Source organism: Eutrigla gurnardus (genome assembly GCF_963514095.1).
Source record: "Eutrigla gurnardus genome assembly, chromosome: 2".
NCBI classification, from domain to species: domain Eukaryota; kingdom Metazoa; phylum Chordata; class Actinopteri; order Perciformes; family Triglidae; genus Eutrigla; species Eutrigla gurnardus.
In genome coordinates, this window is record NC_139916.1 from 14,168,791 (window position 1) to 14,186,865 (window position 18,075).

Here is an 18,075-nt window from a genome sequence, read left to right on the forward strand (position 1 = left end):
TGACTATGAATATTTTTAGATACTAAGTCAATATTTTAGGATAATTAGTCATTTTTTATAGATACTACGTGAATATTTTGAGATTTTCTCACAGTGGTGAAAAGATTCCCTAGTTTGACGTTATACCGGCAGGCCCACTTAGATTGAATAAAGCTTTATTTAAAAAAACATTTAAAATTCATTTCTGTAGCCAATGCCGTCCGTCGTCGGGGGCGGGGCCATCTGCTTTGTTCACTTCCTGTTGCTCAATAAAGTGTATCTAGCTCGAAACATGGGCGCTGTTACAGATGGTAAGAAACCTTTTAATTCCTTGAATTCAGCTCTCGGGTAAATCGTACGAGTAGAATTGTATGTCGGAGCAAATGTCCCCAACCAAAAACGAACCAGTTTCACACGTAGAAACAGCCTCCATTCAGAAGAGCTAAATATATACAGTAGCCATGCTAGCTAGCTCACTGTTAGCCCAGCAGCAACTGAGTATACCTCTTGTATCTCAACGCCTGTTCTATTCCAGATGAAGTTATTCGGAAACGTCTTCTCATCGACGGCGACGGAGCTGGAGATGACCGCCGAATCAACGTGCTGCTGAAGAGTTTCACGAAGTGGTGCAACTCGCCCGGGACCCCGGAGGAAGGGTACGTTAGCTCTGCAGACCAAAGCTTTGGACTTTGTCACCAAAGATGTCTAGAAAAGTGCAGCGACGAACATGATTTGAGTCGTAACCCGTTTTGTAATTATGTTCAGGTTCACTCAGTATCAGAGGATGATGGGCATCCTGGCCCAGTGTGAATTCTCCATGGGGAAGACGTTGATGGTGTATGACATGAATCTTCGGGAAATGGAGAATTATGAGAAAATCTACACCAACATAGGTAGGACATACGGATCTTGCGACATTTATGTGATGGCTGGAGGAACCGGGCCACCAGAGTTACCAGGCAACGATGCATGTTTGTCATGTTACCTTATCACCTCTCCGTCCACATTGCAGAACAAAACATCACGTCTGCACACGACAGGATAACAGAATGCAAAAAAGAAATCCAGAGGGCAAAGAGAATTCGGAAAAATCGCCAAGGTAAGAACATGTTCGGTCCTCCTAATCGATTTAGGCAATTGTGTATAGAAGAGATGTACTACTTGTGTTGTGTTGAAGTCATCAATCATTTTAGAATAATTGGAAGCAATGTAGGTTGTCAAAATAATGTATAACATTTAAAGATTAGTGTGAATTTCTGCTCGTCTCTCACTTTCCTTTTCCTTGCAGAGTACGATGCCTTAGCTAAGGTTATCCAGCAACACCCAGACCGACACGAAACACTGAAGTCAGTCAGCCTCTCGTTTGTTTAATTTACATATTGAGTTACTCAGCTTCATGCATCACGAGCACTTTTGGCTTTTCATTACAATCAGACAATGTGCTAAATTTTGGTTTGATCACTTACAGGCAGCTGGAGGCGCTTGACAAAGAACTCCAGCAACTGTCTCAAATTAAGGAGAATGTAGATGCAAAGGTAAGGCCAAATATATTCATCTTCTCTTCTATTCCAACCTCTTTCTTCAATCATAAGTAATCGTTTTCCCCTCCCTTTTATCACACACAGCTGGAGCTAAGGAAGAAGCAGTTCCATGTGCTACTCAGTACCATACAGGAACTCCAGCAGACACTTGAGAGTGAGTAAACAAGGACATTGTGGGTGCCATACAGTCCCTGTGTCATGTTCTTTATTCTCATTAGCTGCTGATCTTTATATTGCTAAAGAAAAGTAGAGGTGCTTACATCTTGCTAATAAAATAATTTTTTCCTAGATGATGAGAAATCGGACATGGATGACAGTCAAGAGAGCCCTTCACATAATGGTGAATGAACATGACGAGATCCTGACTGAAACTGCTTTTAAATGATTTTGCGTAGGAATTGTATGTATTTTTGAATAAAGTCCACTTGTCCACATTGGTCTCGTTCAAGTATTTTCCCAAATTTGAGACATACGTCTGTCAATATCACTCATAAATTCTACTTTTTGCATAAACGGTGTCACAGCTTTGTTAATCCGTTTTGTCTTTTTAATATTTCTACAGTTACAGGACTGGAAGTCAGGACTCAATCAGCTATTTATTTACACAACAGATGCAAACTCTTTATTAATGAGGATGGAAGACCGAATTTGTCTATTTACCGTTTCCATTAAAGCCACAAGGGGGACCTAAAGTACATGTTTTCATGCAACTTATCTGTGTGAGCTCATGTCCAATTTGATGTACAAAGTTTAGCAAATTCATCACGAGTCCAACAGCTACGAGTCTACCAGGCCGCCACAATAAGACAAACTGATAAAGTGTGGTATCTGTAGAATCGGGTCTCAGGTCAGCCTGTCTTTACATGAAGCTGAGACTACAGCTACTTCTAAACTGTCCTGGAAGAATATGGATCAGGATTGCGGTTGTCTTTTTAAATATTGTGTAGTTGATGTGGTAAATCAGTTTGTCGTACCAATTTCTTTAGAAGTAACTAATTGTTCATGTTGACCATATGTAACCTTTTAAATGAAAAATGGCAAGCTATACATAACAATAGATTTACATTATTCAGTCAAATTTTTTCTTTATTTAAACAAATGTATTTTAACAAATACGAAAAGATGCAGTTGAGGAAAAATGCCAACATGAAACCAAAGCATCTAACTAGAGCAACTCAGCGATTGTACAAGGAATCTTTCAAAGACATGGTTTTCACTTACACACTGTGCTCCGATGATCTAGTTTTGCTGTATGAAATAACAGGATGATTTTTTTCCCTTTTGGAATGACAGTAGGAGCACATATTACAGTACATTTGAAACTATGCCCCACACGGTGACATTAAACTGTGCAGACTTAGATGTTACATCTAAAGCAAATGTCACCTTTCAACATTGGACTAAAAAAAAAAAGAAGTTCTACAACCACGACTGAAAGTGGAAGAGTTACAGTACAAACTATGATGTTAGGCCTTGACCCTACAGGCAGAGTTTACATTGGTTCAGGGGCCCCTTCGAGGCCCTGGCCCTAAATTCATGATTTAAATATATTCACCTTTTTTTTGTAACAACACAGAAGTAATAATGGATCGTAACACCTTACTCGTTGATAATAAATGTTAAGGGTGGAATATGTGAGTGATTATTTTCAGCATTCTAGTAACCATGACAGGAAAGGAAGCAAAGAAGGCTTCACACAGCGCATGAAACCCATGAATTAGTAGTAAAAAGCTAACAGCTATAAACGAACTACACCGGCTGCAGGAGTATACACAACGAGGCTTGGAAGGCGGACTACTGAGCGGGATGACTTATAGTCTTATTTAGCCACTTGTTTGCAACTGTCTTTTTTTTAAGACACGTAAAAGTTAAAAAATTCATGAGAAGAGAGTTTATTGTCATATTGTGGAACAAAGCGTTAAAGTCTCGTATTCAATTCAATGCGATAGGTCTATCAAGCCTGTAAGGGTCATCGTGGGAAAACCGCTAATAGGCGGGATCTGGTTTACAGTTGGGTTTTGCGTTATCCACGAGTTTGGTTTCTATGATAATTCTGGCTATATTACATCACTCATTGGGCATATTAGTTGGGATATGAAATGAAACTACTGGTATTCAGATTATTAATTTACCTAAGCCTCTCTTATACACATTACATTTCCTCTAGATTTGTGAACGACCAACCTCAAAGTTCAAACTGCTCCTATGCTTGACCTCCACTAGAACTCCACCAGGTATGCGCGGGCCTTCATGAGGCGTTTAAGGCGACTCTGCAGACTAGCCCTCTTGATGCCGATGTCACAATCCTCCTTCAGCAAGAGCTCCATATTCTCCTTGTCCTGAAGCATCTGCAGCATTTCCCTCTGCAGCTGCACGGCAGACTCCTGCAACATCTGGTACCGGATCACCATTGGGATCTGGTCGGCCAGACGCTGGCTGGCAATCTGAAGGAGGTAAAAAAGAAAGGCGAATTTGACAAATGAGGGCAGAACGAGGTGTCTAAACCTCGCTGTCATTGTTTTTTGTTCACAAGTCATTGGTCTACATTAAAACTTACTTTGTAATAAGACTTTAGGTGCAACATCAGCTCCTGCAGCGTTGCATGATTATCCCTGCTATACACAATACTTCTGCCTTGATGATTTCTCATGGGATTCCGTTTGTCCTCCTCCTCCTCCTCCTCCCTCTTCCTGTCACTCAAACTGCTGCTGTACGTCCTGTCCTGAGAGTAAACGATCAGCTCCATCTTGAACTGGGTTCTCAGCATGGATTCAGCAATGGACTCTTTATCTTGTTTGATGACTTCGATCTTCGCCTAGAAAATACGATTCTGGTCAACTGGAACACTGCCATTGAAAAAGTATGCAAATTACATTTCAAGACACTTATGCAACATGGCTACCTTGGCTGTTTTAACGAGGTTGGGATATCCGATGAAGCTGCTCTGCGCCAGCTGAATTAACACCTTCCTGACAGTATCTGGAAGAAATAGGAGTTACAAAAAGCTACAGCAGCACAAACTCCACCAGCACGTCACTGGTGGCTGTATGGTAACAAAAGAACACTTAATAATCATCTTTGATAATAGAAAAGCATAATACTGAATGTCATATATTAGATTATACACCTCCTATTTCCTTGAGTTTCTTGACGGCTGGTTCTTCCAGCTGTTTGACCTGCTCCTTGACCATGACCTCAAAGGTCTTGTAGTTGATGAAGCCCGGCAGTTCTCTTCCACGGTACCTCTCCTCATATTCCTCCACCTCTTTCTCAATCCTCTTGTTAACTGCAACACACACACACACACACACACACACACACACACACACACACACACACACACACACACACACACACACACACACACACACATTACTTCAGAGTCCTACTGACGGACAGCCGTAGACAGACCAACATGATATACTCACAGTTTACTCCTGACTTCTCCAGGTGGGCATTCCACTTCCCAAACTCTCTTCTAAGTGTAGAAAAGACATTGAGCTTGTCTCCACAACTGAGTTCCTCCCCTGTGGTCAGACTGATGGCGTCATGAGTGAACGCAGTCACTTTCTGCAGCACACACACATGAACAAAGCCCAGTTCATACATGGTGGAGAGCATTTGTCTTTGTGCCGAGTAAGGGAACTCACATCAATGAGGAAGAAGAGTCTGTCAGCTGTGTCGGATGGCGGCCCGTTGCCATATCTCTCCAGCTCCGCTTGAGTCTGTGCTAGTTTCTCCTCTATCTGCTCCTCTAGTCGAGGCAGAGATCTCTGCAAGTCAGACGTAGGTGAAAACTTTAACAACTAAAGTATCCAATGCAACCTAGCGCTAACTCATAACTTGATGGAGTGAGAATGTACCTCAATGTGATGCACCAGCTCAAGTGTGAGTTTCTCAGCCAGTTTATAAATAGAGGCATGGCCGTCGTTGTAGAGAGCTCTACAACAAGAAAAGCCAGTGAGTAGGCCTACATAATGTAGTCATATTACATCTTAAAATGCAAATCACAGCTCTAATTACCATTAAAAATAATGTTACAATTACCCACAAAACAAACTTACTGGAAAAAGGCATGATCGCTGAAGAAGGCCTTCTCTCTTTCTATTGCTTCAGGAAGAGACACCTTCTCTGTAATCTCCTTCTGACCCCGGCACTTGACGATCATGTAGCCCTTCTTCAGGTGGATCACCTCGTTGCGGACAATTTCAACCACCGTCTCTTCGGTGCCTTTGTCCACCAGGTCAGGCTTGGTCAAGATACCTGCAAAAGAGAGAAATACCTCAGAACGGAGTATGCACCTCAGAGTTGGGGCGGCTCTTTTCTAGAATCAGGTCCATTTACCCAAAGTCCTCTCTCCTTCAGGGTCCACCTCCTGCGCCATCTTCAAAGCTTCCGTGGTTGCTATGTCCACGTTGCATGGAACAACCACCAAGCTTATGGTTTCCTGTTTGTTGATGAACTTCTGGATCAGTCTCTTGATCTGAAAGTATCGATTCATGTTGTTATGAAGTTAGAAATCATAGAACTATCGGATCATCAAGTCTATAATGAGTGAAAACAGGATTAATGTCTACAGCCTTGCTTGCATGGTGAGGCTGCAGGAGCTGCATGGTGAGGCTGCAGGAGCATGCAAATGTTGCAGGAGCATGCAAATGTTCAGAGATCTTCATGGCAGTCTTTTCATGACAACTGTTGACAGTAAGATTTGGGGACATTGGTCTAGCATACCTGATCTCCAATGTTCTCCGGTTGCCCCTTTACAGCCACCCTGGCGATGCCAGGCAGGTCAATGAGCGTCAGGTCTGGAACATCAGGAGAGGCGATCTCCAGACTGATGAGGTCATCACTGATCCCCACCCCGACCCCGGCCATTTCGTCCTGAGCTGGAGAAAGAGGACATGATGTTTGATCAGTGCCTCCATCAACAAGTGGCTCCATCAATACTTGGCTTTTGATAGTGACATTTAAGAATGCTGTATACTGTACCTTCTCTAATCTTTTTCTCCACATCGGCAGGGTCTTCTATGTCTTCCTCGTGGTCCTGGTAGTTGATCTTACCGTACCACTCCTCTCCTTGTTTCCTTCTCTTCATCTTTAGTTCAAGAGGACATCTTGTCACGATGCCTGGATTAATGAAGAATGAATGATGATGAGGGGGAAAGTAAAATATAAATATATTGTCTTTATAATAGTGGGAATATGACATATTTTAAATATGTCCCAGGCATCGTACATATGGTGGACTTGGTGGTGTTACAACTCTCCCCATGTTACAATTCATTGAGATGTGGTTAGGAGACACTTAACATGTTGTGGTTTATAAGGTAACACCAGTAGAGAGATGACAGGAAACCAGGGATGTTGTGAATCATGGTCGGCCTGCTCTCTCGCTCATTTATCAGGAAACTAACACAGATATCTTTGTAAAACGGGCTCTTGGCCTGTCAGGGCGTGCCTGCCTGCCCCCCCCCTCCCCCCCCCCCCCCCACACACACACACACACACACACACACACACCGCTGGATACAGGATAAGCTGTGGAGACAATGGATCTTTGTAAACCTCAGATTGTTATTATTGTTGTAGCCTGAGAGTTGGTATGATACCCTCATGTACATCTTTTGGGGAAAAAAAGAATAAATAAAATGCCATTTTATGAAATGTTCGTCTACCAGTTGATGATGGAGTAATGCCAACATTGATGAAAAAACAACCACTCTGAAACAGAACTTTCCAGCTTGTAACTACAGCTGATCTCATACTGACGCTGATACGGATTCGTTTTCATTAATGACCCATCAATTAGACAGATAGAGAAACAGACAGACAGATTGCTTGCTTGATTTTCTGTCTCGGTGATTTACCGCTTCCTCTTGGCAGAGCCACCCCCGACAGCGCCTCCAACACGGAACTCTTCCCCGAGCTCTGGTCTCCAATCACGGCGATGGCGGGCAGCGCCAAGTCCTTCTCGACTCCCAGGGAGCGAAGCGAGTCGATGAGGTCGATGCAGGGACGCACCTTCTCCTCGTACTGCTGGTTCAGGGTGTTCATGTTGGCGGTGGGAACTGATTGTGAAGAGGAATAAAATAGCAGCTCTGCTCGGATGTCTGACACCAGTGTGGGACGGATGTGAAGTGCGGATAGTTAAGCGATGCAACCAAAAGAAATGGAAGTCAAGACAAGTTAGGTTTCGTTTCCTTGACTTTCATTTATGCCCTGCGCTAAGGAAGAAGCAGTTCCATGTGCTACTCAGTAGGTACCATACAGGAACTCCAGCAGACACTTGAGAGTGAGTAAACAAGGACAGTGCGGGTGCCATACAGTCCCTGTGTCATGTTCTTTATTCTCATTAGCTGCTGATCTTTATATTGCTAAAGAAAAGTAGAGGTGCTTACATCTTGCTAATAATTTTATTTTTCCTAGATGATGAGAAATCGGACATGGATGACAGTCAAGAGAGCCCTGCACATAATGGTGAATGAACATGACGAGATCCTGACTGAAACTGCTTTTAAATGATTTTGCGTAAGAATTGTATGTATTTTTTAATAAAGTCCACTTGTCCACATTTGTCTTGTTCAAGTATTTTCCCAAATTTGAGACGTAGTCAATATCACTCATAAATTCTATTTTTTGCATAAACGGTGTCACAGCTTTGTTAATCCGTTTTGTCTTTTTAATATTTCTACAGTTACAGGACTGGAAGTCAGGACTCAATCAGCTATTTATTTACACAACAGATGCAAACTCTTTATTAATGAGGATGGAAGACCAAATTTGTCTATTTACCGTTTCCATTAAAGCCACAAGGGGGACCTAAAGTACATGTTTTCATGCAACTTATCTGTGTGAGCTCATGTCCAATTTGATGAACAAAGTTTAGCAAATTCATCACGAGTCCAACAGCTACAAGTCTACCAGGCCGCCACATTAAGACAAACTGATAAAGTGTGGTATCTGTAGAATCGGGTCTCAGGTCAGCCTGTCTTTACATGAAATTAGAGACTACAGCTACTTCTAAACTGTCCTGGAAGAATATGGATCAGGATTGCGGGTGTCTTTTTAAATATTGTGTAGTTGATGTGGTAAATCAGTTTGTCGTACCAATTTCTTTAAAAGTAACTAATTGTTCATGTTGACCATATGTAACCCAGTGTTTCCCCTAGAATTTTTTTCAGGCCCGGTGGTACTCACCGAAAAAACCCTAAACAGACGAGACGTGTGGGATGGTGTATTGGTGCAGTTGGATTAAGTCAGGTGGCACAGCAAGCAGTCTGCAATTCTGCAATTATTATATTTGCATTCAACATTTTTGTTCAACCAGAGTGTATTCAAGATCACAAGGAGAGAGTGACTTATTAAGGTGCTGGTTGATGGAAATGATCAGGGTCCAGAAAAATATGGCTGGAAAATGATGAGCATCACATTAATAGCTACAGATACTGTAAAACACTACAACGACATATGAGTGCAAATATTGTCTTATTTTATCAAGTCAAATATAAGTTATAGGTTTACTCAACAGCAGTTAACTCAAAGTTCCACATCTTATCAAAAACAATCCTCCCCCCCGGGGAGGGGGGGCAAACGGGCTTTGGCCGGTTGTACATACGTCATCACGTCCTAATACTACACACACATGGCGTGATGTTGTTTTTAAGGAGCGCCGTCTCTGCTTATATTTCTCGACAACACTCGACCTGCATCAGCGCATGTGCGCACGAGCGGATCTGTGCGAGCAGACTGTGCGAGCAGACAGCGCGAGCGCAGCGGGTTTTGGACGGAGACACACAGCGGCATTTTTATTATGCAAAAATAAATAATAATGTAATGTAATAAAATAAATATTATGGACCCAAGGACCGGTTCCGCTCACACCACGAGTCTGAAGAGTGCAACAGCTTATCAAAATACAGTATCAACGTTCCGTGTTTTCAAAGTAGAAAGCGACATCGTGGTGGTTTAATGAGGCGGAACGGCATCAGAACAACATCAAGCGTAAAGTACACGAAGAAAAAAGTAGCGGGAGCAAGCAGCGAGGATTGTTGCGGCCGCGCGTCTTGCGGAGCAAGTCTGCTGTGCTGCGCGGAGGCGCTCCTAATGTAAATGATTATTGATTTATGAATGAATTGATAGGTGGCTTATTTTTGGTTTATTGATTTTTTTTTTGGCCCGGCAGCAGGTCTCCTTGGCCTGGCGGGCCGCCAGGCCTGTACAATGGTAGGGTACAACTGTGTAACCTTTTAAATGAAAAATGGCAATCTATAGATAACAATAGATTTACATTATTCAGTCAAATTGTTTCTTTATTTAAACAAATGTATTTTAACAAATACAAAAAGATGCAGTTGAGGAAAAATGCCAACAGGAAACCAAAGCATCTAACTAGAGCAACTCAGCGATTGTACAAGAAATCTTTCAAAAACATGGTTCGTTACTTATACACTGTGCTCCGTTGGTCTACTTTTGCTGTATTAAATAACAGGATGATTTTTTTTTCTTTTAGAAAGACAGTAGGAGCACATATGACAGTACAGTACGCCTGGGTTGGCGTCAAGGACACTGCACTTAGCTGGTTTTATTCCTACCTTTTAGAAAGAACCTTTGCGGTCACCATAAGTAATCATACCTCTTCCACAGCCCAAATTACCTGTGGTGTACCGCAAGGCTCAATTTTAGGCCCGATTTTATTTTCTATTTATATGCTCCCGCTGGGTCAGATCATCCAGCGGCACAATGTCTCTTTTCACTGCTACGCAGACGACACACAGTTATACCTTCCGCTGAGACCGCACGACCCAAAAAGCCTAGCTGCTGTTTTAGACTGTCTAGATGATATTAACTGTTGGATGGCACAACATTTTCTACTGCTTAACAAATCAAAATCAGAAATAATCTTGTTCAGTCCCCCAAACACAGACACCACCCCCATTACTCATACCCTTGGACCACTTGCCACCAATATTAAGCTCTCTGCCAGAAACCTGGGTGTCATTTTTGACTCAAGCCTCACTTTTGACCAACATATTAAATCAGTAATCCAGTCCTGCTACTTCCAATTCAGAACTATTTCCAAAATCAAACCCATCCTTTCTCAATCTGATCTGGAAACAGTTATTCATGCATTAATTTTCTCTAGACTCGATTATTGTAACTCCCTCCTTTCTGGCACAAAACAAAAGTCCGTCTCCCGCCTCCAACTGGTCCAAAACGCAGCAGCTAGGCTTCTCACTGGTTTTAACAGACGAGATCACATCACCCCAGTCTTAGCTTCCCTTCATTGGCTCCCTGTCTGTTTTAGAATTGATTTTAAGATTTTACTGATCACTTTTAAAGCTCGTCTTGGTCTGGGCCCAGCCTATATAACAGAAATGCTGACACCATACGAGCCAGTCCGCAGCCTTAGATCCTCGGGTGGGGGCCTCCTGGCTGTTCCAAAGTCGAGACTAAAATCTAAGGGTGACCGGGCCTTTTCCATCAGAGCCCCTCGACTTTGGAACGACCTACCAGAGGAGATAAGGCTTGCGGACTCTGTGACTTCTTTTAAATCACTTCTTAAAACTCACTTTTACAGACTTGCCTTCTTGTGATGTCGTCTCCTCCCTTGTTTATTCTCCTCCTTTTTTATTTTCCTTTTTTATCTGTATGTTCTAGTTTGCACATTATTTTATTTATCTATTTTACCGTATTTTATCTGTGTTTTCTTTTTCTTTTTATGACTTCTTTTTATTGCTTTTATTTATCTTAATGAACTATTTCCATGTCTTTTTGTTGATTATCATCGTTTTTGATCGTCTCTGTCTGACATGACCTCAAATGTTAATCGTCTCTGCTCTGCTTGTCAAAGCACTTTGTAAACCCTGTTTTTAAAGGTGCTATATAAATAAAGTTATTATTATATTATATATTATATATTTAAAACTACGCCCCAAACAGTGACATTAAACTGTCCAGACTTAGACTTTGCTGGTGATTATATTAACTAGATGTTACCGCCCATATGCCTGTGACCCAATTACTGCGATATCACAAATAAACCACAACAAAAGGTAAAAAAAATATAACAACCCAAATATAAACCACAAAATTATCTATTTCCATTTCATCATATTAAATGCCTTCATGGCTCCTACAGTCACCATTCAACATTGGACTAAAAAAAAAAAAAAAAAAGTTCTACAACCACAACTGAAAGTGGAAGAGTTACAGTACAAACTATGATGTCAGGCCTTGACCCTACAGGCAGCGTTTATATTGGTTCAGGGGCCCCTTCGAGGCCCTGGCCCAAAATTCAGGATTTAAATATATTCACAAATTTTGTAACAACGTAGAAGTAATAATGGATCGTAACACCTTACTCGTTGATAATAAATGTTAAGGGTGGAATATGTGAGTGATTATTTTCAGCATTCTAGTAACCATGACAGGAAAGGAAGCAAAGAAGGCTTCACACAGCACGTGAAACCCATGAATTAGTAGTAAAAAGCTAACAGCTATAAACGAACTACACCGGCTGCAGGAGTATACACAACGAGGCTTGGAAGGCGGACTACTGAGCGGGATGACTTATCGTCTTATTTAGCCACTTGTTTGCAACTGTCTTTTTTTTAAGACACGTAAAAGTAAAAAAATTCATGAGAAGAGAGTTTATTGTCATATTGTGGAACAAAGCGTTAAAGTCTCGTATTCAATTGCCCTGATTTTTTTACCCCCCACATGATGACAAAAGCAATCAAATTAGATATAGTCTAGTATCACTGCAGTTTGTGATTGAATTTATATGCATTTTAACATAGCCTTTAAGCTAAGGGTCATTTTAAATGCGATAGGTCTATCAAGCCTGTAAGGGTCATCGTGGGAAAACCGCTAATAGGCGGGATCTGGTTTACAGTTGGGTTTTGCGTTATCCACGAGTTTGGTTTCTATGATCATTCTCGCTATATTACATCACTCATTGGGCATATTAGTTGGGATATGAAATGAAACTACTGGTATTCAGATTATTAATTTACCTAAGCCTCTCTTATACACATTACATTTCCTCTAGATTTGTGAACGACCAACCTCAAAGTTCAAACTGCTCCTATGCTTGACCTCCACTAGAACTCCACCAGGTATGCGCGGGCCTTCGTGAGGCGTTTCTGGCGACTCTGCAGACTAGCCCTCTTGATGCCGATGTCACAATCCTCCTTCAGCAAGAGCTCCATATTCTCCTTGTCCTGAAGCATCTGCAGCATTTCCCTCTGCAGCTGCAAGGCAGACTCCTGCAACATCTGGTACCGGATCACCATTGGGATCTGGTCGGCCAGACGCTGGCTGGCAATCTGAAGGAGGTAAAAAAGAAAGGCGACTTTGACAAATGAGGGCAGAACGAGGTGTCTAAACCTCGCTGTCATTGTTTTTTGTTCACAGGTCATTGGTCTACATTAAAACTTACTTTGTAATAAGACTTTAGGTGCAACATCAGCTCCTGCAGCGTTGCATGATTATCCCTTTTATACACAATACTTCTGACTTGATGATTTCCCCAGGGATTCCGTTTGTCCTCCTCCTCCTCCTCCTCCCTCTTCCTTTTACTCAAACTGCTGCTGTACGTCCTGTCCTGAGAGTAAACGATCAGCTCCATCTTGAACTGGGTTCTCAGCATGGATTCAGCAATGGACTCTTTATCTTGTTTGATGACTTCGATCTTCGCCTAGAAAATACGATTCTGGTCAACTGGAACACTGCCATTGAAAAAGTATGCAAATTACATTTCAAGACACTTATGCAACATGGCTACCTTGGCTGTTTTAATGAGGTTGGGATATCCGATGAAGTTGCTCTGCGCCAGCTGAATTAACACCTTCCTGACAGTATCTGGAAGAAATAGGAGTTACAAAAAGCTACAGCAGCACAAACTCCACCCAGCACGTCACTGGTGGCTGTATGGTAACAAAAGAACACTTAATAATCATCTTTGATAATAGAAAAGCATAATACTGAATGTCATATATTAGATTATACACCTCCTATTTCCTTGAGTTTCTTGACGGCTGGTTCTTCCAGCTGTTTGACCTGCTCCTTGACCATGACCTCAAAGGTCTTGTAGTTGATGAAGCCCGGCAGTTCTCTTCCACGGTACCTCTCCTCATATTCCTCCACCTCTTTCTCAATCCTCTTGTTAACTGCAACACACACACACACACACACACACACACACACACACACACACACACACACACACATTACTTCAGAGTCCTACTGACGGACAGCCGTAGACAGACCAACATGATATACTCACAGTTTACTCCTGACTTCTCCAGGTGGGCATTCCACTTCCCAAACTCTCTTCTAAGTGTAGAAAAGACATTGAGCTTGTCTCCACAACTGAGTTCCTCCCCTGTGGTCAGACTGATGGCGTCATGAGTGAACGCAGTCACTTTCTGCAGCACACACACATGACAAAGCCCAGTTCATACATGGCGGAGAGCATTTGTCTTTGTGCCGATTAAAGGGAACTCACATCAATGAGGAAGAAGAGTCTGTCAGCTGTGTCGGATGGCGGCCCGTTGCCATATCTCTCCAGCTCCGCTTGAGTCTGTGCTAGTTTCTCCTCTATCTGCTCCTCTAGTCGAGGCAGAGATCTCTGCAAGTCAGACGTAGGTGAAAACTTTAACAACTAAAGTATGCAATGCAACCTATCGCTAACTCATAACTTGATGGAGTGAGAATGTACCTCAATGTGATGCACCAGCTCAAGTGTGAGTTTCTCAGCCAGTTTATGAATAGAGGCATGGCCTTCGTTGTAGAGAGCTCTACAACAAGAAAAGCCAGTGAGTAGGCCTACATAATGTAGTCATATTACATCTTAAAATGCAAATCACAGCTCTAATTACTATTAAAAATAATGTTACAATTACCCACAAAACAAACTAACTGGAAAAAGGCATGATCGCTGAAGAAGGCCTTCTCTCTTTCTATTGCTTCAGGAAGAGACACCTTCTCTGTAATCTCCTTCTGACCCCGGCACTTGACGATCATGTAGCCCTTCTTCAGGTGGATCACCTCGTTGCGGACAATTTCAACCACCGTCTCTTCGGTGCCTTTGTCCACCAGGTCAGGCTTGGTCAAGATACCTGCGAAAGAGAGAAATACCTTTAGAACGGAGTATGCACCTCAGAGTTGGGGCGGCTCTTTTCTAGAATCAGGTCCATTTACCCAAAGTCCTCTCTCCTTCAGGGTCCACCTCCTGCGCCATCTTCAAAGCTTCTGTGGTTGCTATGTCCACGTTGCATGGAACAACCACCAAGCTTATGGTTTCCTGTTTGTTGATGAACTTCTGGATCAGTCTCTTGATCTGAAAGTATCGATTCATGTTGTTATTAAGTTAGAAATCATAGAACTATCGGATCATCAAGTCTATAATGAGTGAAAACAGGATTAATGTCTACAGCCTTGCTTGCATGGTGAGGCTGCAGGAGCATGAAAATGTTCAGAGATTTTCATGGCAGTCTTTTCATGACAACTGTTGACAGTAAGATTTGGGGACATTGGTCTAGCATACCTGATCTCCAATGTTCTCCGGTTGCCCCTTTACAGCCACCCTGGCGATGCCAGGCAGGTCAATGAGCGTCAGGTCTGGAACATCAGGAGAGGCGATCTCCAGACTGATGAGGTCGTCACTGATCCCAACCCCGACCCCGGCCATTTCGTCCTGAGCTGGAGAGAGAGGACATGATGTTTGATCAGTGCCTCCATCAACAAGTGGCTCCATCAATACTTGGTTTTTGATAGTGACATTAAGAATGCTGTATACTGTACCTTCTCTAATCTTTTTCTCCACATCGGCAGGGTCTTCTATGTCTTCCTCGTGGTCCTGGTAGTTGATCTTACCGTACCACTCCTCTCCTTGTTTCCTTCTCTTCATCTTTAGTTCAAGAGGACATCTTGTCACGATGCCTGGATTAATGAAGAATGAATGATGATGAGGGGGAAAGTAAAATATAAATATATTGTCTTTATAATAGTGGGAATATGACATACTTTAAATATGTCCCAGGCATCGTACATATGGTGGACTTGGTGGTGTTACATCTCTCCCCATGTTACAATTCATTGAGATGTGGTTAGGAGACACTTAACATGTTGTGGTTTATTAGGTAACACCAGTAGAGAGATGACAGGAAACCAGGGATGTTGTAAATCATGGTCGGCCTGCTCTCTCGCTCATTTATCAGGAAACTAACACAGATATCTTTGTAAAACGGGCTCTTGGCCTGTCAGGGTGTGCCTGCCTGACCCCCCCCCCCCCCCCACACACACACACACCGCTGAATACAGGATAAGCTGTGGAGACAATGGATCTTTGTAAACCTCAGATTATTATTATTGGGGCATTCATGCTGCCTGATATTTTGCCGTAGCCTGAGAGTTGGTATGATACCCTCATGTACATCTTTTGGAAAAAAAAAAAGAATAAATAAAATGCCATTTTATGAAATGTTCGTCTACCAGTTGATGATGGAGTAATGGCAACAGTGATAAAAAAACAACCACACTGAAACAGAACTTTCCAGCTTGTAACTGCAGCTGATCTCATACTGACGCTGATACTGATTCGTTTTCATTAATGACCCATCAATTAGACAGATAGAGAAACAGACAGACAGATTGCTTGCTTGATTTTCTGTCTCGGTGATTTACCGCTTCCTCTTGGCAGAGCCACCCCCGACAGCGCCTCCAACACGGAACTCTTCCCCGAGCTCTGGTCTCCAATCACGGCGATGGCGGGCAGCGCCAAGTCCTTCTCGACTCCCAGGGAGCGAAGCGAGTCGATGAGGTCGATGCAGGGACGCACCTTCTCCTCGTACTGCTGGTTCAGGGTGTTCATGTTGGCGGTGGGAACTGGTTGTGAAGAGGAATAAAATAGCAGAGCTCTGCTCGGATGTCCGACACCAGTGTGGGACGGATGTGAAGTGCCGATAGTTAAGCGATGCAACCAAAAGAAATGGAAGTAAAGACAAGTTAGGTTTCGTTTCCTTGACTTTCATTTATGCCCTGCGATGGACTGGCATCCTGTCCAGGATGTGCCCTACCTTTGCCCAAAGACAGAGACCCTGAATACAGGAATACAATTATGAGAAAAGCTACACCAACATAGGTAGGACATACGGATCTTGCCACATTTATGTGATGGCTGGAGGAACCGGGCCACCAGAGTTACCAGGCAACGATGCATGTTTGTCATGTTACCTTATCACCTCTCCGTCCACATTGCAGAACAAAACATCACGTCTGCACACGACAGGATAACAGAATGCAAAAAAGAAATCCAGAGGGCAAAGAGAATTCGGAAAAATCGCCAAGGTAAGAACATGTTCGGTCCTAATCGATTTAGGCAATTGTGTATAGAAGAGATGTACTACTTGTGTTGTGTTGAAGTCATCAATCATTTTAGAATAATTGGAAGCAATGTGGGTTGTCAAAATAACGTATAAAATCTAAAGATTTGTTTGAGCTAGTGTGAATTTCTGCTCGTCTCTCACTTTCACTTATTTCTTTCCTTTTCCTTGCAGAGTACGATGCCTTAGCTAAGGTTATCCAGCAACACCCAGACCGACACGAAACACTGAAGTCAGTCAGCCTCTCGTTTGTTTCATTTACATATTGAGTTACTGAGCTTCATGCATCATGAGCACTTTTGGCTTTTCATTACAATCAGACAATGTGCTAAATTTTGGTTTGATCACTTACAGGCAGCTGGAGGCGCTTGACAAAGAACTCCAGCAACTGTCTCAAATTAAGGAGAATGTAGATGCAAAGGTAAGGCCAAATATATTCATCTTCTCTTCTATTCCAACCTCTTTCTTCAATCATAAGTAATCGTTGTTTTCCCCTCCCTTTTATCACACACAGCTGGAGCTAAGGAAGAAGCAGTTCCATGTGCTACTCAGTACCATACAGGAACTCCAGCAGACACTTGAGAGTGAGTAAACAAGGACATTGCGGGTGCCATACAGTCCCTGTGTCATGTTCTTTATTCTCATTAGCTGCTGATCTTTATATTGCTAAAGAAAAGTAGAGGTGCTTACATCTTGCTAATAATTTTATTTTTCCTAGATGATGAGAAATCGGACATGGATGACAGTCAAGAGAGCCCTTCACATAATGGTGAATGAACATGACGAGATCCTGACTGAAACTGCTTTTAAATGATTTTGCGTAAGAATTGTATGTATTTTTGAATAAAGTCCACTTGTCCACATTGGTCTTGTTCAAGTATTTTCCCAAATTTGAGACATACGTCTGTCAATATCACTCATAAATTCTATTTTTTGCATAAACGGTGTCACAGCTTTGTTAATCCGTTTTGTCTTTTTAATATTTCTACAGTTACAGGACTGGAAGTCAGGACTCAATCAGCTATTTATTTACACAACAGATGCAAACTCTTTATTAATGAGGATGGAAGACCAAATTTGTCTATTTACCGTTTCCATTAAAGCCACAAGGGGGACCTAAAGTACATGTTTTCATGCAACTTATCTGTGTGAGCTCATGTCCAATTTGA

General features: G+C 42.3%; 4 protein-coding genes across 5 annotated transcripts; 2 read left to right on the plus strand and 2 right to left on the minus strand.

Moving 5' to 3' along the window:
• The first annotated feature begins 174 nt into the window (after positions 1–174).
• On the plus strand, positions 175–8,022 carry thoc7 (THO complex 7). Of its 2 annotated transcripts, none has more exons than XM_084034816.1 (8): positions 175–290; positions 515–635; positions 745–872; positions 992–1,078; positions 1,268–1,325; positions 1,448–1,514; positions 1,605–1,674; positions 7,947–8,022. In XM_084034816.1, the coding sequence occupies exons 1-8, from the start codon at positions 194–196 to the stop codon at positions 8,003–8,005; spliced, it is 687 nt and encodes a 228-aa protein (XP_083890942.1). In that variant the 5' UTR covers positions 175–193; the 3' UTR covers positions 8,006–8,022. The 2 variants fall into 2 exon arrangements, with proteins under 2 accessions (XP_083890942.1, XP_083890941.1); XM_084034815.1 differs by lacking the exon at positions 7,947–8,022 and adding an exon at positions 1,810–1,954.
• On the minus strand, positions 2,596–7,721 carry LOC311029584 (interferon-induced GTP-binding protein Mx). Its single transcript, XM_084034805.1, has 12 exons — positions 7,388–7,721; positions 6,510–6,647; positions 6,252–6,406; positions 5,865–6,003; positions 5,585–5,783; positions 5,384–5,462; positions 5,171–5,293; positions 4,949–5,090; positions 4,648–4,806; positions 4,423–4,499; positions 4,078–4,335; positions 2,596–3,964 (listed from the first exon to the last, which is right to left on the minus strand). The coding sequence occupies exons 1-12, from the start codon at positions 7,572–7,574 to the stop codon at positions 3,740–3,742; spliced, it is 1,881 nt and encodes a 626-aa protein (XP_083890931.1). The 5' UTR covers positions 7,575–7,721; the 3' UTR covers positions 2,596–3,739.
• A 3,816-nt stretch (positions 8,023–11,838) lies between the features above and the next one.
• Positions 11,839–16,647, minus strand: LOC311031522 (interferon-induced GTP-binding protein Mx-like). Its single transcript, XM_084037853.1, has 12 exons — positions 16,209–16,647; positions 15,327–15,464; positions 15,070–15,224; positions 14,724–14,862; positions 14,443–14,641; positions 14,242–14,320; positions 14,029–14,151; positions 13,807–13,948; positions 13,532–13,690; positions 13,306–13,382; positions 12,961–13,218; positions 11,839–12,847 (listed from the first exon to the last, which is right to left on the minus strand). Exons 1-12 carry the CDS (start codon positions 16,393–16,395, stop codon positions 12,623–12,625), a joined length of 1,881 nt encoding a protein of 626 aa, XP_083893979.1. The 5' UTR covers positions 16,396–16,647; the 3' UTR covers positions 11,839–12,622.
• Positions 16,626–17,785, plus strand: LOC311027551 (THO complex subunit 7 homolog; the record flags this gene model as incomplete). The annotated part of the gene is made up of 6 exons (XM_084031597.1): positions 16,626–16,665; positions 16,785–16,871; positions 17,081–17,138; positions 17,261–17,327; positions 17,421–17,490; positions 17,625–17,785. Coding segments are annotated over 6 exons (381 nt in total), but the record flags the coding sequence as incomplete, so codon positions are not given.
• Positions 17,786–18,075: the final 290 nt, after the last annotated feature.

Excerpts from the sequence above, each read along its gene's own strand:
- thoc7 (XM_084034816.1), top strand. The coding sequence starts at position 194 with ATGCCGTCCGTCGTCGGGGGCGGGGCCATCTGCTTTGTTCACTTCCTG. Across the intron at positions 291-514 it reads CATGGGCGCTGTTACAGATG|ATGAAGTTATTCGGAAACGT; the intron begins GTAAGAAACCTT and ends GTTCTATTCCAG. Across the intron at positions 636-744 it reads CCCGGGACCCCGGAGGAAGG|GTTCACTCAGTATCAGAGGA; the intron begins GTACGTTAGCTC and ends AATTATGTTCAG.
- LOC311029584 (XM_084034805.1), bottom strand. The coding sequence starts at position 7,574 with ATGAACACCCTGAACCAGCAGTACGAGGAGAAGGTGCGTCCCTGCATC. Across the intron at positions 5,294-5,383 it reads AGCTGGTGCATCACATTGAG|AGATCTCTGCCTCGACTAGA; the intron begins GTACATTCTCAC and ends TCTGACTTGCAG. Across the intron at positions 4,336-4,422 it reads ACCTCGTTAAAACAGCCAAG|GCGAAGATCGAAGTCATCAA; the intron begins GTAGCCATGTTG and ends CGTATTTTCTAG.
- LOC311031522 (XM_084037853.1), bottom strand. The coding sequence starts at position 16,395 with ATGAACACCCTGAACCAGCAGTACGAGGAGAAGGTGCGTCCCTGCATC. Across the intron at positions 14,863-15,069 it reads CGGAGAACATTGGAGATCAG|ATCAAGAGACTGATCCAGAA; the intron begins GTATGCTAGACC and ends CGATACTTTCAG. Across the intron at positions 13,219-13,305 it reads ACCTCATTAAAACAGCCAAG|GCGAAGATCGAAGTCATCAA; the intron begins GTAGCCATGTTG and ends CGTATTTTCTAG.